The sequence below is a fragment of the Exophiala aquamarina genome (genome assembly GCF_000709125.1).
Source record: "Exophiala aquamarina CBS 119918 chromosome Unknown aczIA-supercont1.4, whole genome shotgun sequence".
Taxonomy (NCBI): Eukaryota; Fungi; Ascomycota; class Eurotiomycetes; order Chaetothyriales; family Herpotrichiellaceae; genus Exophiala; species Exophiala aquamarina.
Window position 1 is genome coordinate 2,788,258 of NW_013550584.1, and position 23,034 is coordinate 2,811,291.

Below are 23,034 nucleotides of genomic sequence, written 5' to 3' on the forward strand. Positions count from 1 at the left end.
CTACGGCGGAGGTTGAGTCGTAATAGGCTCTTGAATGGTCCAGGTGCGTAGTATCTCCCAACGAATCGTGGTTGTTTAGCTCAGTGCCCGGAGCCGCTCGGTACGACGTTGACTCAGGCCAGGATCTTGCCCTGAAATTGTCTTGTTGTTGCTATTCTTCAATTCTTCGACGGTGTCTTCAAGTTCCTTGAGTTTTTCTACCATGGCGATCATTTGGCTCATCGGAGGAGGCTTGTCATAAAACAGCTTGAGCATATGCCACAACTCGGTTGGGCCCCGTCACAGCGGATTTTCCAGTTTCAACAATTGACACAGGTAAATCGTAAACGCTTTACTCGACCAGCTGGACGACTATTATCTGACGTGTCTTCTGCTATGCTAGTAATTTATTGTCAATGGCAGAGTTCCGCAAGTCCGACCAGCTCAGATATGTGATCAAGCAGGGCATTGGAGTTGACCACATTGACCTAAAACCGGCAATATAGGGCTAGCATTTGCTAAGAAATGAGCCGGGGCAATGGAAGGAACGATACTAACTTATGACCCATATTACAAGGGCACTTCGTGGTCCAATACCCTCAGCTCTCGCATGAGCTAAGTCGACGACCTCAACAGTCTCCTCAAGGACGCTGATGTAGTGTCACTCCATTTACCGTTGACAGGATCTATCAAGGGTATGATTTCTAGAGACGAATTCGCGCAGATGAAACCAGATGCAATTCTCCTCAACTGTGCGAGGGGTGGGATCCTCGATGAGAAACCACTGCTTGAAGTGCTGGAGTCGAACAAGCTGGCCGGAGTCGGCTTGGACGCGTGGAGATCGAGCTTCCACCAAGAGAGGCCTATGGCACATTTCTCAGCAGGTCAAACGTGATCATAACACCTCACGTTGGCGCATCCACTATAGAGAACCAAGCACGTAGCGGGATAGCTGTTGCTAATCTCGCTGTAGACTTGGAGCTGGGGAGAGGAGGTGGTAATCGAGTGGCATAGCCACACAGGGAGCCACATTCTTCTGATGAGCAGCAAATATCCCTTGACTAGGCTGGCTCTGTCCTCCTTTGAACCTTTCCAAGGAGCCCCTGTCGATTCAGGTGGAATTTCCATTCATTTCCATATTATCTGCCTGTTCCGTTTCTAACTTAGCTGAAGAGAGTTTCTCACAAATTCCTAGACACATTCAAAGGCTTCGAGGTTGAACGCAATGGCGATGAGGAAGATGGTTATTGCTGCCAAACTTGGAACTGGAGGGCTTTGTAAGTAAGATACATCGTCTGGGAGACGGAATAACGTCTATTGGCCTCTCAAACATAGGCTAACGTCCCTTCTCCAGAATGGTTCCTGCATCAGATGGTGAGAGTTTCTTCTCGTACGAGGCATAAAAGACACACACGAAAAGGGTCAGTTGCCGCAGATGGTGGGCAGCCTTCTTGCCAAATCTCTCGGATGGTGTTGTTCGACACCACCACGTAGCTGACAGACTCGTCGACCGAGCAGGAGTTCGATGATGATGCTCAGATTCACCAGTCGTCTGAGTGGCTTTCAGGGACGACAAGGTCAAGCAATTTCGCAGCGATCATGGCGACGATCACTTCTCTCGCGGAAACCGGGCAAAACTGCAAGTGCAGGTCGGAGAGAGTTCTTCACCTGCGACAGGGCCAGGTCCAATTCTCGTGTCATCCCATCGTCACATCGACAGTCTTGCCATGGAGGACAATGATTGAGCACCCAACGATAATGCAGGATTGCGAGGCTGGACAGCGGCCGAGCAGCTCCTTTAAAGCCAGGTCACGCATGTCGACATGATCGAGGAATAGACGTCGGACTGTAGAGGAACATTGCATGCCGAGTGTTTGACGGTTATGATAAAGGATTTGTCCAAAGAGAACCTCGACGTCCTGCACCACAGCCGGTGCCATCGATTCCATTAGGTCGCCAACTTTCTAGGCTGCTCGAAAGCGTTCGAGCGGGAGACCAGGACGCGATTCACCACCCAGCTGATCATGACTCTTGTATGCCCAAGAAGTAGCCGGGTCTACACATAAGCGCCTACTAAGAGAAGTCGTCTTGTAAAGGGCAGTTGGCTCGAGAACCTTTGTTCCACAGCCCTCGAAATCAATCCATTTGCAATATCGTTTACCAGAATGGCGTCATCACAATCAACATCGGTGCAAAGTCTATCCCTGCTATGAATATGGCATAGCCCCGCACATAGATCGGGCATAATTCTAGACTTCTATCAAGCAATAGGTCTGTAAGCCCTTAGGGATCGCTCAAAAGGCTAGAATCTCGCACAAGAGTGGGATGATATCTCGGACCTATTAGCTATATGCTTGCCAGGAGGCCCCCATTGGTGTTCCGAATGGATGGATACTTCGTACGGAGGTAGTCACGTCCGTGATAGCGATTGCGGGGTCTCGCTCAGCTTTATCTTCGATAAAGTTACGTCTGCTCGTACGAGATTTGGCCCGCGACAAACGACTGGTGGATCCAGCTATCCCAGCCTCCATCGTTTGATGCAAAAAGTCTCGTCCTATCTCCTGCGGAGGCTGGATTGTAGGCAGGAGGGTCTCACTAATGTTCTAGGTCACAGTCGTTTCAGTCGTCGCGTCTTTTGCCTAACCTTCTCTGTACGACAATGTTGCAGAGAGTGCGAGAAGCGACAAGCTGTGTTCGCAGCCTCCAATGTCTGGCAGACGGCGAGTCCTCGAACCGTCCAAACTTCTGATCGCTCCGTTCACCATCCCAACATGAAGAACAGATCGACCTTGTTCGTCCACGCCACCATCATCACCGTCGATGCCCAGAACACGATCTGGCTGAACGGTGCGCTCTTGGTCAACGCCGACCGGATTGTGGCGATCGCAAAGAGTGCAGACCTATTGAACCAAGTCCCCTCCAACGTCGATATCGTCGACGTCTCTGGGTGTATCATACTGCCAGGACTGATCAACACTCACGCTCACCTGACTCAGTCCCTTTTGAGAGGTCTGGCCGAGAACGTATCATTGCATTCCTGGCTGTGTGATTCGATCTGGCCTCTCGAGACCAACTATGAAGGGAAGGATGGCTACGTGGCTGCAAGATTGACCATCGCCGAGATGTTGAAGAGTGGCACGACCTGTTTTCTGGAAGCCATGTTGACTCACCAAAGCGGGTTCGACAATGTGGTTCGTGCTGTGGAGGAGATGGGCGTGAGGGGTTGTTTGGTACGCCTTTCCCTCTTTCTCGAGTCTAACGACCCTGAAACTTACAGCCTCAGGCCAAACTTGTCAAGCCGGAAACACCAGGCGTCCTGGTAGACGCGCGCGACAGGGACGTCTCCAGCATGTCTATAGAAAGCGCCTTGGCCGCACACAGTAGATATGACGGGTCCTATGGAGGACGGATTCGCGTCTGGATGGCCGCCGGCACCCCCAGAGGCTCAGGTGAAGCCTCCCACAGGGCCATCGGGGACGCTTGTGCCCGACACGACATTTCCCTGACCATGCACTGTGCGGAAGCACCGGCGGATCTTTGGATCTATCGCGACCGCTACAACTGTTCCCCAGTCGAATTCTGCGAACGCACTAACCTGATCGCTGGCGAAGAGGAGAGCCGGAAGACCGTATTAGCTCACATGGTTAATCTAGATCTGGAAAAGGATCTGGCGGTTTTGCAACGACATCAACAAGTCCCAACCTCGCGAGATGACAACCATGTCTCTCGTCCCTCGGTGTCCGTCGCTCACAACCCTAGCTGCAACTGCAAGATTGCATCGGGCATTGCTCCCATACCAGAACTACTTGCTGCTGGCATCAACGTCAGTCTAGGGACCGACGGAGCTCCATGTGCCAACACCTATGACATGATTCAGGAGATGAGAACGGCAGCTCTGATCCAGAGAGGCAGCCGGAACGACCCTTCGCTCATGGAAGCGGAACAACTGATTCGTATGGCCACCATTGACGGAGCCAGAGCGTTGGGTCTTGAAAAGGAGGTAGGAAGTCTGGAAGTGGGCAAAAAGGCCGATCTTGTCGTGCTAGACCCGTCAAGTCTACAGTGTTGTCCATTCGACCCCGACCAGGTCTTGGGCGGCGGGGTCGACCCTTTGACGACCATTGTCTACTCTTGCACGGCAGCTGATGTCAAGACCGTACTGGTTGACGGACAGGTCGTGGTGGATGACCACCGACTCGTCGTGGCAGACGAACGTCAGATCAAGGATGCGGCGCGGGACGTCATTAGACGGATTCGGGGAAAGTCGAGCATAGCCAAGTTAAAGCCAGAGAGAAAGTATAGATGAATGCTTGTATCGAAATTTGATGCATTGGGCGGCATAGTTCGCAGAACAAAGACCAATTTATGCGACGATACAGCATCGACAGCGGTGAAATATTGGAAACCAACTAGCGTCTGTTTGATTCCTGAGCGTTCCCGCTGCATAAAAGCTGTACATGTCATGAAAGCGCTCCACTCTGTCGTAATGAAGGATTCAAACGGCGATGATCTACACATAAAGTGGTTCTGTCATGACTGCCGCTCGCCTCAACGGGGTGAGCCTAAATTTGACTATAAAATCACGCATTATATATCGCCTACCTCCAGGACTCGCCGACGTTGCAGATCTGACAAGCGACCACTAATCAGGCAAAACTTTTCGCATATCTCGAGAGCATATGTTCCTCCACCGTGTACCCTTCAGCCAGTGATCCATCGAGAGGCTTGATGACACAATCTGCATTTCCGTCCCAGAAGAATGGGATAGAATATCTGTCCGTGCCGCTGGTGTTGATGACGCGGTGGATGTTGCTCTTGTAGGCGCCACCGGTCCAGGACTCGAGAAAGTCGCCGACATTGACCACGTAGGCGTTTTTCTGGGGCGGGACATCGATCCATTGATCTTGTTCCGGGGTCTTTTTCAACACCTGAAGTCCCGAGTGACCGTCCTGCAGCAGGAGCGTGAGAGCGCCGAAATCAGTGTGAGCACCGGCACCAACAAGATTGGGATCCGCCAACGGCGGGTGGGGAGGGTAATGGAGCAGTCTGACGGTGGCGATAGGATCTTTGCAAAAGTCCGTAAAGATGCTCGTGTCGAAATCGGAAAGGCCCCGAAACAGAATACTCGTGACGTGAAATGAAAGTTCTGACAGAGCGTCGTGATACTCTAGCAAAGGATCCTTGAACTCACTTTCTGGTAGCAAGTTCGGGTCCGGCCAGATGTTGGCCTCTTGAAACCGACGAAAAGGGGGCTTGTTTCCGGGGATTTCGCGGCCGATAAAATAGCCCTGAAACACCACAATCAGATTGGTAAGTCAGATTCGACCAACGTGCCAGCCTCTCCAGCACGGAAATTCTTCCTGATCGGCGCCATCGCGATCTATGGAGCTGTAGAGGCGCCCTGCCAGAACCGTAGACACGTACCTCTTTCAAGTCGGGCTTCTTACCCTCCTCCAGAATTTGCGAACCAAGTACTTCGTATCCCCGACCAGGATCGCCGGTCAATGTACGCTTGACTTCGTCAGGAAGAGCAAATAATTTCTTTGCCGCAGCAAATCCTCGTTCTTGGAGGGATTGCGAGACACCATGACCTGTGATCTGGAAGAAGCCACTTGTGGCACATGCAGTGCGGACCTGTTCGACGATTCGTTCTGCCTCGGGTGAACTGGGGTCTTTGAAATATGCCGTTAAATCTACGGTCGGGATGATGAATGTAGGACTGGGCTCGTAGGTGATGGCCATTTCAGTCCAGCAGACGGCCTTTTTGGCTGGTCAAAGTGTTTCGTGGGTCGCAACAATAGGGGTTTCGATATCCAATGTGTCGATGATGGCCCGGCTCCTGCTGATCGGATAGGGATCTTGGTACACCTGATATAGGACTCGTGAGAGCAAGGTGCCATCGGCCTGGAAGGACACTCATACGTCCTATATTTGACTTTCGTCGGAGGCCTCCATGTCGGGGGACCCTCGTGACTATTTGGCCGTACGACGTTCGATCTCTGAGTGAATCAACCAACGCAGCAGCGCTCTATCACGTTATCAAGTCGGCTCGGCTAGTGATCTTGGCGCTCAAAGGCGACCACCTGATTGGCGGCGCTTTCGGCTCGTGTTCACTTCGTACGGGACGAAAATCGGGTCACATCGCCCGGTCCTGGGTCCCTCTCGTGCGGTTGGGATTCCTTCGACTGCGTGGCTTGGACTCCCCTCCAGGCCTCAAGTAGATGTATCTTCAAATCCTGGCTCCGCTCTCCATTGTACGTCGGGTTTCGCCCACATCATTTTCACGTTAGTTGGTGATAGTGTCCCTTATCGAACGATGCCCCCACGTCCAAGGGAGACATGTACCGCATGTTCACTGCGCCGGCAGAAATGTGACCGACAGCTTCCCTGTGGACGCTGCATCAAACGAGGCGAGCGCAATCGCTGCACTCGCCAGTGGCCCGGTGACAAGTACGATCCGTCTGTCCATCGGGTTTCCCCAAGATCACAACCGAACAAGAAGCGGAAGAATTCACCACATGCTCACCATGTATCTCCATCTTTCGTGACTGATGCGACCAATTCAGGTCTCCTCGAAGAGAAAGACGTAGCTTCGGCAGAACGGGAACCCGAAGCGAACGGTCCGGAGATCGGTTTGACAGGGTACGAGTGGGCGAATGAGGATCCCCGTCTACAATATTCTTTTCGGCCGTTTGAACGCAAAGCACTCCGACGACCTCTGGCTGCGCAAACCAGGCAACACGCTACCTCGCCCAGTCAATGGGTCTCGACGATAGGCGTCGGGTTCGGCTCGGCAGCCGATGCCCAAGAGACATTTCTTCAAATGCTTCTTCCTAGCGTCGACAGCATCTGGAAGTTGGTCGACTACCATGAACTGTACTTACTGTGGTACCACGGATGTTATCATGGCCCAACCCTACGGTGGGAGCTCTATAGCGTTTTGAGCTCGCAAGAACAAGTTAGCTCGCTTATGATCAGAGGCTTAGACCTTCAATGGCTCGCTTTGTTGTTCGCCGTCATAACCGGCAGTTTAACCTGTGCGACGTCACGGCAACTCGAACAATTGGGCTTCTCCAAAAGTGAAGCTGTGAAGCTGTCGATGCAGTGGTACAAAGCGACCATTATATGTCTAAACCAGGCGGAATACACCACGAACCACACTATCTATTCGTTGCACGCAATAGCCACCCTGACCATGTCCGCTCATCCCCTAGGTCGATCTTCTGAATTGTCGATACTCATGGGAAGTGCCCTCAAGATCGCCCAAAGTTTAGGCTTAGATCAACTGCGTCAAAATCCAGCATTGGAGCAGATTCTGCCTACCACGTCCGAAGAGCAACGACATACTCTATTGCGCCTGGAGGTCGGTCGGAGGTTATGGTCGCAGCTATGCATTCAGGATTGGATGTCTTTGCCATTCGCTGGAAATCACTGCATCAACCCTTTACATTTCACGACCACGAAACCATCCAGCCGCAACCATTTGACCATGGATCCAATTCCGGCCACATTTCCGACGTATGTCAGTTATGGTAATTATCTGTTTGAGATCGCAAAGCTTATGGCCACTCACCATGAAGCTATGCTACGTGCCACAACGCCTTTCACTAAGTACGAACAAGTTTTGGATTTCGACTCTAGGATGCGTACGTTAGCCACCCAAGATATGCCCAGGTATTTCCATGTCGTCGAACCTATCGACCCGGCCTGGCCCAAGTGGGTGCCCTGGGCCCGGCGGAGCCTAACCATCTGCTTCGCGCACAAGATCATCATGATCCATCGACAATTCATCCGGCCAAGCTTCGCCAATCCGGCCTACTCCACCACCCGCGTGACGTGCATTGCAGCTGCCAAAACAATACTGAATGAAGCAAAACAAATGGACGAAAAGAGCGGTCCTATCATTTGGGTCGACAAGGCGTTCTGCGTAGTGGCCGGAATCGTTTTGTGTTTGGATTTGTTCCACCGTCAATCGCAATTAGACCCTGAGTATCAGAGCTACCATGACTTAGTGGTGGAATGTATCTCGCTCTTGCAGAAATTCGAAACCAGCGTCGTCGCCGTTCGTGGCGCCGGCCTATTGGCCGCCTTGATATCTGAGATCGATCGACAGCACCTAAACCTGAGCTGGCCTCCACAGAACATCAAAATGTCCCATATTTTCCAGTCCCTGGCGGTGGACACCAGAGCAGATAATGGTCTTCAGAATATCGACCCACAGCTCAATCCTGCTGCTTGGGGTGTGGACGCTCGAGACAATAACATGCCAGTCATGCCAGAACTATTCCCACCTCAGGCTGGTTTTTGCAATCGGTTTTTGTTGAAGGAGCTGTTGGATTTCGAAACGGACCCAAGAACTTAGACAAAAGTGATCTTCAGTGAAAATGCGTACAACCGAAAGTTCATGGGATCAGACAGTGGAAACAACGAGAAAGCGGCGCTTCCACCGGCTCGTCGAAGAGTCAGGATCGAGTCTGGGATCTATTTCCCCTTGTTCTTCGTTGGCAATTGATGCACGCAATTCAATCTCTCTTCATCTTGGTTCAGCAACTAAATTCGACAGTGGTAACAAAGTTTATGTCTTCTCTTACACCGTGTTCTGCCCCGGTGGGTCCTTCTCTCTGAATGTCCCTCTTTATTCGTCTGACTACTTATTCTCTCAGGGTTCAATAAAGTCGTTGATGTAGAATAGACCGTTGAGGAGAGGCGTTACTTTCGGGCTTAAAACCACGTTCTTAGGGCGACGACGACCACTCAACAGTAGCTTTGTTTTTGAATTTGATGGTGGTGTATACTTCGTTCCGCTTTACGGAAGGCAAAAGGTAGAATTGTTGCAACCGTAGAGACGCCTTGCGAGAGCACAAAGATAATCTATATCTGGTCCTGTTAGTAGACCCGTAAGGGTCTTCGCAGGTCATGCTTCGAGTCTAAGATCCAAATGCTCAAGGGCCAGGTAGTCCTTAGGTACTGTTTGTTCGGTATATCTCTTTTATGAAGACAGACCGGATCTTGATAAGCGATGTTGCTCAGCCCCATGAGCCTGCATCCCTGCCAGGCGCTTGTCGACATGTTGTTCTCGCTCATATCCGTAGTGTAGTAATGAAGAAAGCCTTGTATTATTGATAACGCGCTCTTTCTTTTGCATGTTACTTCTATTAAGCGCCTTGAAGGGCTGACTGTTTCTAAGTAGGATCAGGAAAGGCGGCAAGACAACAGTTTTGTAGTACTGGAAATAAGCCGAGCATAAGAGGATTGAGATGTATGTTGCTAAGCGCCTCCATGAGAGAAGACAATTTCGCACTTTTGGCAGAACTTCCCTTGATTGATAATTTCGAGTCGGCTACGACGGAAGCACAAACATGGTCAACCTATTTCGCGCAATGACTTCGGATGTGGAGAGATTCAGTTGGGACTTGTGGCATCGACGAGCTAGCGGTCGGTGATATTGGACGTGGCCGTAGAAGCCACACCCCGAATATGTCAATAGATCCTTATGAGCCCGAGCCTTCCAGTCGGCCGGTCAGGCGTACGGGATCATTCCTCAAATGTTTTTGGCCACCACGAGTGATGATCACACGAATGCCAACTTTGTGCTGGACAGTCAGATGCTGCCAGGAGTAGAAGATGACGACGCTGGGATATCTGGGAACCTTGGACTCTGTTGAAAGCAGCGAGGAGGGATTCTCCTCTATTTATCAATGGTAGAATTTTGGTGGTTGGACGTAAGTGGTATTAAGCGGTCGACCGTGTAGGGCAGCTCTTTACCACTATAGGCAAAGCGGCTTAATCAAAGCTAGCCCAAAGGTAGGCGTCCATCGGCGCTGCTTTTGAGTAGCTTGGCGTTTTCATTGGATGGGCTCCGCTCCGTCTCTGGTTGGGAACCCATTGGTCAAGAAAGCCAATCACGACCATCTGCAAGGGGATCCACCTGGGTAATCACTCTCCCAGCTTGCGCGAGATCGGCGTGAACACAGGGCGGCATCACCCTGTTCCCTAAATGGGGAGTCGCGAGCAGATTTCCTCTCCCTTGGCAGCTATGCTGATATGGTCTGATCGAATGACATTTGTACCTTTCCCAGGCGACGATTGCTCGCTTTGTCCGAGAGCAATACCTTGCATTCTATCTCCATGGAAGGCGTTTACACATGCCTGAGGTGCACCAGGGCCCTGGCCGCTACGGGGCGAAGGCAAACAACTAGCAAAATCCAACGATCCCTACCTAGCCATCGATGGTTTACCGCAAGCTCCTCAGTATATCACAATCGTGCCAGCATTGGCGGCGGCATTGGCATGGCCTGGAGACAACCTCCCAAACAACTCGCACGAGCGTCATCTATTTCTACGGCACCTGTAGAAGAGCCCGACAATTTCGAACGGCACAACATCCCTCCAACAGACTATGGCGAATGGCGAGCCCACGGTCGAGTGCTCCTCCAACCTGACAACCTGTTCCACCCTTTCTCCGAATCTCCTATTCCTGAGATAAGGCAGCGCGCTCGCTTCACAAAACAGCATGCCCTTTGTCCGCATCCTGCACACCAGCAGACTAGAGTTCCAGTGTCTCCGTACGATCCCGAGTCAAGAAAAGTTACTGGACTAAGTACGCAACCGCCAGCACACGTAAGCTTCGAATGTCCAGATTGCGGAATTGCTACATACTGCTGCGAGGAGCACTGGGCAGATGATTTTGAAGCACATCTCGAGATCTGCGATACTCTGCGGCAGATCAATGAAGACGACCACGATTTGAGGTCTGGACGATGGTTCTCCGAGTTTGAATACCCTGGGCCTCAGCTAGATGAGATTCTGGTGAACATGACGAGCTGGGATACATTCTTATACACCCGGCAATTTGAAGCTATTAACGAGGAAAGAAGTATGCGCCAGGCAACCCGGCTTTTGACCTATCCGTTGTCTATCGGAAGCGTTTTGCATGAATTGAGTCCTTATAACATTCGCAGAGGAGGGAGATTGACGGCAGAAGGGTTGAAGAGTTTGAGTGGTAAGTCTGTGCAACTCGGGTGTGTGAAACTAAACTTACATACATAGCTCTACGGTATACACTTCATCCACCACGCCAAGGGCAGGGCATCTCTGTAGCAGGATTGAGATTGTCGAGTCCACCGATCAGGATATTTGTACTTGGTGCTCGTGCTGAATCTTCTCTGCCGCGCGAAGTCTGGACACAGCTCAACCACATATTTCCCCGATCCACCATCCATCTCAATTTCATCGGTCCTGAGTCCATGTTAAACCGAGACGCCGAATTTCCCCTCCCGGAGCGAACAGCTTCCAACCCGTTCGGCGCGATTGTGGAAGATCGAATCTCCGACAAAATGAAGATCACAACCTATGTCGATTATTTCCATACACTCCACGAGGCTAACCTGTTTTACCCCTATGATCCTTATTTCGACTGTTTCATGCTCTATCATCCTGGCCTGGGCCACCCAGCATCGTCTCATGAGTGGGAAAGCACAATACCTAAATTGCTCGAGACCAAGATCCCGATCATCTGTACCGGATACACGGAGTGGGATATGCACCGAGATTGGAAATGGGTGATGGAAAAGTGTGCTGGAGAAGTGGATCTTTTAATGGAACCAGGGGAGAATAGGTTCCGTTCCCTGAGGTGGGACTTGAATGATCTCGACCCCCAGGATATCAGTTGTGGAAACTGGGGCATCTGGGCTTTCAGAGGAAAGAGGTATGAGGCCACACATCGCAATGTAGAATAGACTTTATATCATCGCTCCAGTGTACAAAACGGAGGCTTCCGATTGTACATATTTATTGTTTTTGACCACACCTCCCGTTTTCACCTTCCTTGCAGACCCATGCACCTGGACTTCCAGTTTCCAAAGGACGATCATGCTCTTCGTTGAATCCGCAGATCGGCTGCGGAGCAGTTCCTCAAGACTTAGATCACTCTCCAGCGGTTTGTCAAATTTGAGTGATTTAGTTCTTTTGTGGAGCCAGATAACGCCTACGCGTATGAACCGTTCGTCACCTTATGCAAGCCGGTGTTCTCGGCCAGCAATAACCCCTTGTGTTTAGTCTCTCAACTATTGTACAAATCCTAATGGGAGCACGCCTACACGGAGTAGTCGCTCTATCTTCACACTAGGATCTCCGGGAGACACATTTTGTAGTGTGCTTCTTCTTTCAAGTTCTTTGGCATTTGTCCCGATTCCTGTTAAAGCAGCATGATGAAATTCCGGAGTAGGAGACCGGACACATTCCGGGGTAATTAACCTACTCGTCCTTCTGAATGTTGCTCAGCCTTGGCGAGTGATCGAAGGCATCGCCCATTGCATACCGTGCAGCTCTCACCACTGACCACGAGAGACTCCTGAATGGACAGTGGCGTGCCCTCAAACCATATGTCATGTCCGGTCTCGAAGTGGTGGGTCTTGTGCTGGGAGTGATACCACTCCTCGTGGAAGGGTCTTAAAGAAGTGCGTCCTAGAACGTGCACGCTGAACAAGTGCTAACTTCCAGCACTACCAAGAAGGAGTCAGACGGCCTCTCATATGGGTTAAATATGAACACGCTCTTGAAAGCCTAGTCCTTCGCTTTTAGCGTCGCCTCTCTATGATACTTACACACCTGCAAACGACTCATCCGGCCCATGATGCTAGACGCTCCAGTGTGACTAGAGCGGAAGAGACGAGGAAATGCCACAATTTGGCAAGCAGTTCGGGAGGTGGCGAAAAGTATATGCGGCTCCCTTGCGGCTCATTGGCAACAGCCGCCGGGTCACGCTCATGCTGCCAGTCTCAGACTCGAGACTCGGAAAGCCACAGATATCTGTGAGGCTTTTCGCTTCGGCTACTCATCTCTCTTGATCACGGAGGGCCTCAGCCTCAGAAATTTCTCTGGGACGAACTGGACATTGAACCGCAGCTCTGCATTTGACCTGAAGGAAGTATTTCTGGATGGGTTTGAAGCATCGAGCACTGACAACAGCGAACCCGTAGGTCCAATGTGATTTCCCCTCAAGCACCCGATCGCGCACAAAACCATCGACTCCTTTGATTGAGGACAAGCTGGTGTTTGCCTTGGGCGTTATTTTGATCGAGCTTGCATATCAACAGCCATTGGTCACTTTTAAGCAGGCGGGAGATGTGGACGACCAGGGGAATGATTATCCTCATTCAGAACTTCAAACCGCATCTCGGCTGGTGAAAGATCTGAAGTCGATCGAAGGTGAAAGTATGCCGATGCAGCTGGGAAATGCGTCAGGTGCAGTTTTGACATGCATAGCTACAGTCTTGAGGACGGGGACTTCCAGGAACAATTCTATACAGGAGTGGCTTTGCCACTAGCTGCTAAGATCCCAACCAGGTTGAATTCCCCCAAAACCGAATGAAAAAGAGCATGAAGCAGGATATACTTTCTGTACCATGTTGCCCTCCGCACGGCCATCCTTGACTTAGCCAATTGAACACTGACAACGAGCAACCTCGAAAGTGGTCAGCAAGTACAATCAGAACTAGCTCGATTCACTACTTCCCGCAGCGGTGGCTGAGCAGAGGCTATGTTCAATGCTAACTTGCGCCAGCCAGCCTTTGTGGGCTGGCTTCTGGCTGCAACGAATAAGACGATATGGACCGACTCGTCCGCACCAAATCAACTGTCCGGGGTCAAATCTGGATGGTTTTTTCATTTAGTCACTCCTTGATGCTGCATACATCACGGTTTATGGAAGAAGCCGGGCAAACCTCTTTGTCAAATTGGAGCGGGTCTGCAATCGAAAGAGAGCGCGCATACGAAGGGGGTAGAGATGGACACCTGATTCTTGGTCTACGATGTCTCTCATTCACAGCGCTCGAGTCAAAAGAAGCTTGACAAGATGGCACCATTAACATTGTCTGAGTTGTCCGCCTTGCCATTCGTAGCAAGTCTGTTGTGGTTAAACCAGCACAATGAAGTTCGCCATTCGCTTCCAATTTGATGTAGTTGATCAGGAACGGACAAGGCTGTGCAATTAGGACTGTACCTGGAGAATGCTCATTGGGATAACGAGTACGAGGCATGCAGTTGGATACTAGCAGTCTGAAGAATGGAATGCCAATCACAACCCGATCTCGTATATTCCAGAACGATCATGAGCGATGCCCAGGACTAATCTCCGTAGCTTGGTTCGTGTGGCGCAGGCGCGGAAGTGACATTGGGCCAGGCGGATAACGGCAAGGGGGAGTATGTACGTACGAGGGACGCAAACTACAATACCAAGGTACTCCGTATAGTACGGAGTGCTCGGCAAACCCAAGAGGATTAGCAGATGACCCGCAAAGCACAGGTGACGTTCTAGAAGAGCATGGCGGAGGCAGGGTCCAAGGCAAGCATCCACCATAGGCGTTTGTGCAGAACTGGTGATGTAACAGCGGACCACGGTTGAGGCGGATGACAATAATGATGACAAGACATTCAAGAGATCGCGCATGCAACTCAAATTCCATCGCGCCTCTAGTGAGCGGGTTGCAGGCGGGACATATCCCAACCAATGATGAGATGTCTCTTGTAGAGTCTTGATGCTTAGTCGTTGATCCTTTGCGGCTGTGCCTTCAAGTCCCTCGACATTCCTCGAAGCGAATCGACGGGTTGGGGTTGGGCGCGTGGTGGGTGCTGAGTGGTGGGTGACCATTGACCAGGCTTTCGCACGGCGTATTTTGCCCCTTTGCCATGAGTCTCTCTAATTCACGTCCATTGCGTTTGTAACTGCAAACTAACTACTAATTTCTCAATATCTATCTCGATTCGCCAGGCGGGAATTGTTTCATCTTCCGTGTTTCAAACAAGCAATCCCTTTCTGGTCTCGTTTGCTTCCGCACCCGAATTGTACAACAGACTTCATCCTTCCACAGACTGCATACGTTGGGTCCCGCAAGGCAGACCGCAAAACTGATCGCACTATATCAATCGCGCTGCGTGTTACAGAGACTATAGAGAGCACCGTTTTTGGAGCGAGCGGTGTCACAAATTCTCCTCGTCTGCATCCAACACAGTGTACAGCGAAACACACAACCATGAAGCTTTCATTATCGATACTGACCACCACGGTCTACCTCATCTCCCTGGTCGCCGCGGCGCCACCAGCATCATCACCTCGAACAGACATCTCTGCGCGAGAAGCGTCGCCACTTGAATCATACAATGCTCTAGAGAAGCGGAAAGGCGGCGGCGGGGGTAGAGGTGGATCAGGAGGCAGTAGTGGAAGCAGCGGCGGGCGGGGAGGATATTCATACTCGACGTCGTCGATGTCGGGTGGTCGCACGCGGGACGGGTCCGGCACGCCCAAAGCATATGGCAACAGATACACCGGCGGCGCCGTCGTACCATACACAGCAGGTCAGTCCTCGCCAACCAGATCAATCGCACCCTACGCGCTGGGCGTCGGCGCGCTCGCCTTCTTCCCTGGAATATGGTTGTATGGTTCCGTCTTCGCCTACCCCTACGGCGCCCCGTACCACTGGTACTATGGCGGCAGGAATCACACAAGCAACGTAACCTGCCTCTGTCAGCAGTACCAGGTCTGCGGCTGTGACCCCATCGACAACAGCACGTTCCTCGACGAGGTCATCCTCAATGGCACCGGTCAGCCGGTCAATTCGACTGACGTCAGGACCGTGGATTTTGGAAACGGCTCCGTTTCGACTTTCATCAATGGTTCCCTCGCTAACGGCACCACTGCTGATGGTGGTACCGACCCTTCCAACGACAGCCAAGTCAGTCCCGCAGCCAAGCTCCTCGTCGACTTCGGCGGCTACTGGATCATGGTCACCACCGTCGTACTGGGCATGTGGATGGCAGCGTAAATTGCGCTTTTTCTGTTTTCCACGTCAGATGATCTCTTATATATCTATCTATCTATACGTTTTGGGGGCACCGAAAAGGATCAATCAGGCCTGCAGGTTTATCCAGGTTTTCTGGATAGCCTCGATGACATTGGGACGAAATCGATCAAATGCATCAATTGCTTTGATCGGAACGAATGATTGGTGGGCTTTGTTTTGGTGCCATCTAGGTTGATTCCCCATATGCTCTAACGTTTTGTTGGTTTCCGTTCGTTCTTGAAAAATGAAAACTCTACTTGGATCGGATCTTTGACTTGAAATCTTTTTGAGCTTGTGCCACTTCTCAATCACGTTTGCGCTCTACATGAAGATTATGTTGGATTCTCTGGCTGGCGCTGGTATGGCTATCCGGCTGCTCTATTCAGATCACATTTGCCATCCTGGAATTAGACATGAATGTCTTCTTACTCTTGTCGACATGACTGGGATGGATTTTTGGATTAAAAGGGACAATATGCTCGTCTTCCGAGAGATGTGTTAATTGGTAGGGTTGCAGTCCCCAACCACATGATCTATGAAATGGCAGGCAGCATAATAGTCAAAGTAGAATCATGAGGGATTTTAGAAACTCAATTTGGAATGTCGTTCACGTAAAGGGATTCTTTGATTCTGCAATCATTTCATGCTCTCTTCCTATGTACAAGGTTTCCCTTCTTTTTTTCTTTTCAACAAAACAATTTGGTATGTTTATTCCTCATATTTATCACCCGCTTGAAACGCCTGCAGAGGAAGTTAGCCAAGGACTGGCATGCCGATGGAGGGTCCAATGCCCATTTCTTCAGAAAACTCACCCTCGTTGCACCTGGCCCCCCCAGTTCTTTATCAAGGCCTCCCGGATATTCCGTCGGCACACTAGGTTTGCCTGGGTATGTGAGGGATACGGCATAGGAGACGGCCAGGATAGCGCTGATGAAACCAGCCCACAATAACGCGCCCCGAGCGGGTGTCATGTGTGTATAATCTTCTAAGGCGAAGATACCCAGGACTTCATTGTCTTCGTGTACGGGCTCTCCGAAGTTGCGTCGCTCCTGCTTGTCGTCCCAGTCGGCATAGGGATCACGGTGTTGTCGCTTGATTCTAGGCGGGTTGATGTAGTTATTATTCTTGCAAGATATACATGGTCAGCACATTTTTCTCTTTTCCCTGTGGTTTGTTTAGTGTGAATGTACCATTTCCGGGTCATCGATCTCTTCTTGGGCTCTTCTGGAAACTGCGCTGGAGAATGGTGCTCGTTGAAGGAGAGGTTGAGGCGGAGACCGTGGAAATGCTCGAGTCGACCTGGCGGCCAGATTAAATGCCCGTCGGGAAAGCATATTGGGAGGAGTGATGGGCTCAAGGAGCCGGGTGAAGCTCGTAGCAGTCGAAGTCAGCCAGAATCGGTGGTTGACGAGAGGAGATCTCGGGTTTTGTCTAGAGGGGATGTCGCCAGGTGATGGAATTGATGCCCCAAAGGGGGCCGTGTGATTGGCTTTGATGTGGTCAAGCTCCATGAGCCAGCCTAGGGCGAAGTGTAGGTGATCTAGACGTAGCTGAAGCCAAGAAAGACCAGCGCTTTAGGAAGGAGAGCAATGGGCTTTAGGCGTGGCTTAGGCTCAGGAGTTAGGCAGGTGTCTAAGGGATGTGAAGTGCCTGGCGCCCATAGGAGGGAGGCCAACGAGTTCCCCAATGACGAGGACTAGCACGGTGGCCCCTGCCCTTGCTTGGACTTGCCTTGCCCTTGCCCTCGCCTGCGCTTTCGCTTTTCTGGCTTCCCTCATCACGCATCACGCATCACCACTTTTTGAGCGATACCATTCTTCCACCACGACAACTTGATTCCTCCTTCAGCACCACATTATTGTCGCAGTCTCACTGAAACTTCGTCAGCCGCTCCCACTCGGTCCACGCTTCGTTTTGCCCTACGAATCAACCATTATTTCGCCCTTTTCGTGGAGCATGCTCGTCACCTTTCCCTCGATTTAGTTAAGGATCGAATTTTGCCATGACAGTCTCGCTGCACTACTCGCTGCTCGCTGCGCCAAATGCCCGATTCCTTGCCGACCACCGAATCCGATCTGCATCTCAGTTCCCAGACTCCAGGTAATAGACAATCGCCCTCCATCCGTCATCCTCGAACTAACAATTCATAAAGATATCATTGACCATCCTCCTCCCTCCCCACCTCGTCATCCAACCTCCCCTCCCGACCAGGAGCTGGCGCCCAATGCCAACGATGAGCCTCCATCAAAGAGGCAAAAAGTCGCAGGCCCGGACCATAGACCTTTACCACGAACTATCTCTCCCCCATGGAAACGTGTTGTCGCTGATGGCCCTACCACCTTCCTTGAGAATGGCCGCCGGAAGTCTGGTAGAACCAACGCCATCCCGCTCGCCCTTCTACCTCAGTCGAATAAGAGGCAGACACGCGCCCAATTCGACAAGACGAAGACAGAACACGAGAAAATTCCCAAACCCATCTACAATGTATCTGCCCGACCCTTCAAAGTCGAGCCATCTGCACCCGCAGTTGCAAAACGGGCTGACAGGACAACTTCTGTCAGCGCGCAACAACATCAAATCCGCTCCAAAGAAAGTCCCACCACCTCAAGGTCGACTAGGCAGTCGGCCATAAAACCATCCTCATCCGTTTCCACGCGGCGTTCTCTGAACACTCCCTCCAATAAGGGTGTTAAAAGTCCCCCTCTCGTCAATGGATCCAATCATCACCATCCCTTTACCAATGCTGTTGTGAAGTCTGAGCACGAAGAGAATGGCATTACGAGTGACTCCGACTTGTCGAGCCTTAGGTCTTCGAGACCATCCAGTCCGCCTTTGACCCTACAAAGAGTAACTTTCAGGGTTAGCCTCCCCTCGGCCACCGTCGCAACCCCGGCAAACATTGCCGTGCCCAGGAAGTATTCGTCTTTCAAAGAATTCCTGGACCTCGATGAGCTAGAACCTAGGGCTGGAGAGGATACTCTGACCCCAGAACAAATTACCAAGGAAGCTATTACTCGCAACCGCGTCCTCGACGCTCTGCATCCTGGTGGCTTACTAGACACCAACCTTTCTGATTCCTTGCCTGAAAAACAATTGGAGCCCCAAAGACAATACGCACACCATGATCATTTACTGGCCCATGTTACCCATTTCAGAACTCTACTTCGGCAGGAGCGCCGTGACCACAAGAGGAAGGCAGAAATCATCGCCTACGAAGCGAAGAGATACGTGGAAGAAAAGAGCCGGCGGAATAAAGTCAAAACCGCAGAAGAAATCGAGCAGGAAAAGAGAGACGCCACGATCGGCTTATATCGAATTGTTGTCCGAGACCTCGATAAACTCTGGGGTGCTGTGAAAATCGAAGTGGATGCAATGCGGCTCAAAGAATATGAAGAGCAACAACAAGCCAAGATGAAAGGTCATTTGGCTCGCGTTTTGGATAGGACGGATCAAATGCTAAGTCGTGCAAACGAATTAGACGATTCCATCATGAATAGCGACCGAGAAACTGACGCATCTTCCAACGACACCACCGACAACGACACTGAAAACAGCGAGCAAATGTCAGAAAGTGCATCAGATTCAGAGGTCGACGAAGATGGCAATGATTTGGATGCTGAAATGTCTATCGAAGAACTCAAGCGCAAGTACGAAAATCTACCTAGTGTCCCTACAGAAGATGATGAAGTCGAAACACCGGCCACCGATGGGGAGACCGGTTTGAATCTGGCGCCAAGCGATGACGATTCTGACCCCGAAATGGAGATGGATAGCGAATTCGATTCCGATAGTAGCGAGGCCGAAAGTGACGAGGACGATGGGAGTGGAGACGGCTCTCGTGGAGGCTTACTATCTCTGTTATTCTCGAAAAAGGAGATTGCAAATATGGAACCAGTTGCTCATGATAATGATAATGATGGAGGAGAGGAAGGACGAGGACGAGGACGAGAAGAAGAACAACAAGTCGAAGGTCCCGACAAAGAGGATGATAACCCAAAGTCCCCTTTAGTTCAAGTTCTGGAAGAAACAGAGACTCCAAATACCGACACTCGAATCGACTCAGATGATCCAACCATTGTCCCCGATGACCGTACCATTGATGGCCATCTATCTGAGCAGAAGGCCGCGGAAATGATGGCCGATGAGCCAGTCGACACGTTTTTGCAAGTTGCAAGGGATCCCGCAAGTCAAGAACCTAGTGCACATACTTCACCTCATACTACGGCTACCAAGGTATCTGAGCCTGAATCAGTCTCGTCAATCGATGCACGCGCCGAATCTGCAGTGCCAGTAACCCCGTCAGAAGTGAAATCTGTCGTCAGAACGCCAGTACCTAGCCTGCTCCGCGGTACACTGCGAGAATATCAACATGAAGGACTAGACTGGCTTGCGGATCTTTACGCAAAAGGCAGAAGCGGTATTCTTGCTGATGAAATGGGGTTGGGCAAAACCATTCAAAGCATCTCCGTATTGGCGCACCTTGCCGAAGTTCATGAAGTATGGGGCCCACATCTCATCGTTGTCCCCACAAGTGTGATGCTCAATTGGGAAATGGAATTCAAAAAGTTCTTACCTGGCTTTAAGATCCTGACCTATTATGGCAATCAGGAAGAGCGGAAACAGAAAAGAAGAGGCTGGATGGCAGATGACAGTTTCAATGTGTGCATCACCTCCTATCAACTTGTCCTGCAGGACGCAAACTCATTTAAACGACGACGATGGCATTATATGATCCTGGATGAAGCTCACAACATCAAGAATTTTAGGTCAGAGCGATGGCAGACCATGATGACATTCAACACAAGGGCTCGCCTCCTATTAACGGGAACCCCTCTTCAGAACAATCTGACCGAGCTCTGGTCCTTGCTTTTCTTTCTCCACTATGGTCAAGACAATGAAGGTGAAGACGATGCATTTGCAGGACTCAAGGAATGGTCTGAATGGTTCAGACGGCCAGTAGAATCCATTCTCGAACATGGGCGGCAAGTTCTGGATGAGGAAGATAAAGAACAGGTGGCCAAGTTGCATAAGGTCATTCGACCTTTCCTACTCCGCCGACTCAAACGGGATGTGGAAAAACAAATGCCCCTGAAGTATGAACACGTTGAGATTTGTCGGCTTTCCAAGCGTCAACGACAATTATACGATGGCTTCATGTCCAGAGCTCAGACGAAGGAGACACTTTCGTCCGGCAATTATTTGTCTATCATCAACGCCTTGATGCAGCTTCGCAAAGTCTGCAATCATCCAGATTTGTTTGAAACACGTCCCATTAATACCTCATTTGCAATGCCCAGATCGGTGGCAGCGGAGTTCGAGATCCGTGATCTCCTCGTACGGCGAAAACTGTCATTAGACGCCAGGGATAACCTCGACCTAGACTTCCTAAAGCTTGCACCGATATCAGACGAGAGTATGTCGAAGATTGAGTTCATGGGAACGACCAAAAGACACGCCTACGACCAGTTTAAGAACCTCCGAGATATCCAGTTTAGAAGAGTACCTCGTGGCTGGGCCTGGCACGGTGAAAATCGCGATGGAGTACTTGGATCCCTCGAAAATGTCGGGAGAAAAGCTAGACTTCACGAAATCGAACGGACCATGTACTATGAAGCCTATCGTCACAACCAACATCCAGTATATGGCCGAGGTTTATTGGACAAGCTTGTGCTCAAAACCACGAGGTCTCGACTTACCCATCTGGCCAACGAGAGATCTGCAAGTGGATGGATCACCGACTCTCCAATGGAGCCAATGGATCTCGTGCATTCAATCACTTCTCGGTCCGCACAGATGGAGCCATTTATTCAAAAATTTGCGTGCATCACCCCTGCGGCGGTTGCGACCGGTCTAAACCTAACTACTGTGACGGAGGCAGGTGCACTGGCCCTCAGACAGCAGTCACAATCGGCAGTGAGCAGCGATCCATTTCATCAGGCTAGAATGAAACTGTCCATTGCCTTTCCAGACAAAAGGTTGTTGCAATACGACTGTGGCAAACTTCAGCGACTTGACAAGCTTCTACGACGGCTGCAGGCGGGTGGACATCGAGCTCTAATTTTCACGCAGATGACCAAGGTGCTAGACATTCTTGAGCAGTTTCTCAACATACACGGTCATCGTTACCTTCGACTTGATGGCGCCACTAAAATTGAACAACGCCAGATCCTGACGGATCGATTCAATAACGACACTCGCATCTTGGCTTTCATTCTTTCTTCTCGATCTGGTGGCCTAGGGATCAATTTGACAGGTGCAGACACGGTGATTTTCTATGACCTGGACTGGAACCCTGCCATGGACAAGCAATGTACCGATCGAGCCCATCGAATTGGTCAGACAAGAGATGTTCACATCTATCGTTTCGTATCAGAACACACTATTGAATCCAATATTCTACGCAAGGCCAACCAAAAGCAGCTGTTGGATGATGTGGTAATCCAGGAAGGTGAATTCACGACTGGCTACATGAACAAAGTCTCGTATCGCGACATGCTCGACGATGAAGGCGAAGATGACGCTGCAGGTGCCGCCATGGATAGAGTCCTGGGCAATGATAAAACCAGCGCAGTCGTGCTTGAGCAGGCGGAAGACCAAGAAGATCGTGCGGCGGCCAAAGTGGCTGTGAGAGAAGTGCAACATGCGGACGATGGAGATTTCGAGGACAAGGCCACAGCAACAGCGACGGCTACCCCGCGCACCAATGATGCACAAACACCAGGGCCGTTTGGTGCGACGGAAACGGCACTGGCGGAAGCTCATGCGGGAGAGAAAGCATCGAATTCCCACCACATAGACGAGTATTTGGTCCGCCTACAGACGTTCCTGATGCGAGACATTCCGCTGGGCCCGGGTAAGGATCAGCGCAAGAAAGGTCGGAGACGAGATGAGCATCGTGTGAGGAGGAATAGGTGACGCGGTTGGGCGACCACGCTTTCACGATTACACCTAGTCCCAGAGTGAGGTTGTAGGAGGTCCAAAAAGAGGAATGCATGGCTCTCCTACTGGCGATGCATGCAATGCGGACTGAGTGTCGAAAGCAGCTCGCCAAGATTAAAATAGGAATGTATAAGTAGTAGTTTTTAACGCTCTTGATTCAGAACCTTTTTGTCTCTCTGGGTTGGCCAGCTGGCACCGTCAATTCAGATCAATTTTTCAGCATCACTGGACTGAATACCAACGTGGCCCTGGTCAAATATTGTTTCGGGAGTTACGA

At 50.9% G+C, this 23,034-nt stretch overlaps 8 protein-coding genes across 8 annotated transcripts; 6 read left to right on the forward strand and 2 right to left on the reverse strand.

Annotated features, from left to right (window-relative positions):
• The first annotated feature begins 607 nt into the window (after window positions 1-607).
• A1O9_06101 (uncharacterized protein) lies at window positions 608-981 on the forward strand. Its single transcript, XM_013405311.1, has one exon. The coding sequence runs from the start codon at window positions 714-716 to the stop codon at window positions 921-923; it is 210 nt and encodes a 69-aa protein (XP_013260765.1). The 5' UTR covers window positions 608-713; the 3' UTR covers window positions 924-981.
• A 1,769-nt stretch (window positions 982-2,750) lies between these two features.
• A1O9_06102 (uncharacterized protein) lies at window positions 2,751-4,285 on the forward strand (the record flags this gene model as incomplete). The annotated part of the gene is made up of 2 exons (XM_013405312.1): window positions 2,751-3,209; window positions 3,263-4,285. 2 exons carry the CDS (start codon window positions 2,751-2,753, stop codon window positions 4,283-4,285), a joined length of 1,482 nt encoding a protein of 493 aa, XP_013260766.1.
• A 340-nt stretch (window positions 4,286-4,625) lies between these two features.
• A1O9_06103 (uncharacterized protein) lies at window positions 4,626-5,721 on the reverse strand (the record flags this gene model as incomplete). The annotated part of the gene is made up of 2 exons (XM_013405313.1): window positions 4,626-5,267; window positions 5,404-5,721. 2 exons carry the CDS (start codon window positions 5,719-5,721, stop codon window positions 4,626-4,628), a joined length of 960 nt encoding a protein of 319 aa, XP_013260767.1.
• A 574-nt stretch (window positions 5,722-6,295) lies between these two features.
• A1O9_06104 (uncharacterized protein) lies at window positions 6,296-8,341 on the forward strand (the record flags this gene model as incomplete). Its single annotated transcript, XM_013405314.1, has 1 exon — window positions 6,296-8,341. The coding sequence occupies one exon, from the start codon at window positions 6,296-6,298 to the stop codon at window positions 8,339-8,341; it is 2,046 nt and encodes a 681-aa protein (XP_013260768.1).
• Window positions 8,342-10,107: 1,766 nt separating this feature from the next.
• Window positions 10,108-11,717, forward strand: A1O9_06105 (uncharacterized protein; the record flags this gene model as incomplete). Its single annotated transcript, XM_013405315.1, has 2 exons — window positions 10,108-10,981; window positions 11,029-11,717. 2 exons carry the CDS (start codon window positions 10,108-10,110, stop codon window positions 11,715-11,717), a joined length of 1,563 nt encoding a protein of 520 aa, XP_013260769.1.
• A 3,294-nt stretch (window positions 11,718-15,011) lies between these two features.
• Window positions 15,012-15,800, forward strand: A1O9_06106 (uncharacterized protein; the record flags this gene model as incomplete). The annotated part of the gene is made up of 1 exon (XM_013405316.1): window positions 15,012-15,800. The coding sequence occupies one exon, from the start codon at window positions 15,012-15,014 to the stop codon at window positions 15,798-15,800; it is 789 nt and encodes a 262-aa protein (XP_013260770.1).
• A 726-nt stretch (window positions 15,801-16,526) lies between these two features.
• Window positions 16,527-17,152, reverse strand: A1O9_06107 (NADH dehydrogenase (ubiquinone) 1 beta subcomplex 8; the record flags this gene model as incomplete). Its single annotated transcript, XM_013405317.1, has 3 exons — window positions 16,527-16,559; window positions 16,631-16,942; window positions 17,009-17,152. 3 exons carry the CDS (start codon window positions 17,150-17,152, stop codon window positions 16,527-16,529), a joined length of 489 nt encoding a protein of 162 aa, XP_013260771.1.
• Window positions 17,153-17,860: 708 nt separating this feature from the next.
• Window positions 17,861-22,733, forward strand: A1O9_06108 (uncharacterized protein; the record flags this gene model as incomplete). The annotated part of the gene is made up of 2 exons (XM_013405318.1): window positions 17,861-17,918; window positions 17,971-22,733. 2 exons carry the CDS (start codon window positions 17,861-17,863, stop codon window positions 22,731-22,733), a joined length of 4,821 nt encoding a protein of 1,606 aa, XP_013260772.1.
• Window positions 22,734-23,034: the final 301 nt, after the last annotated feature.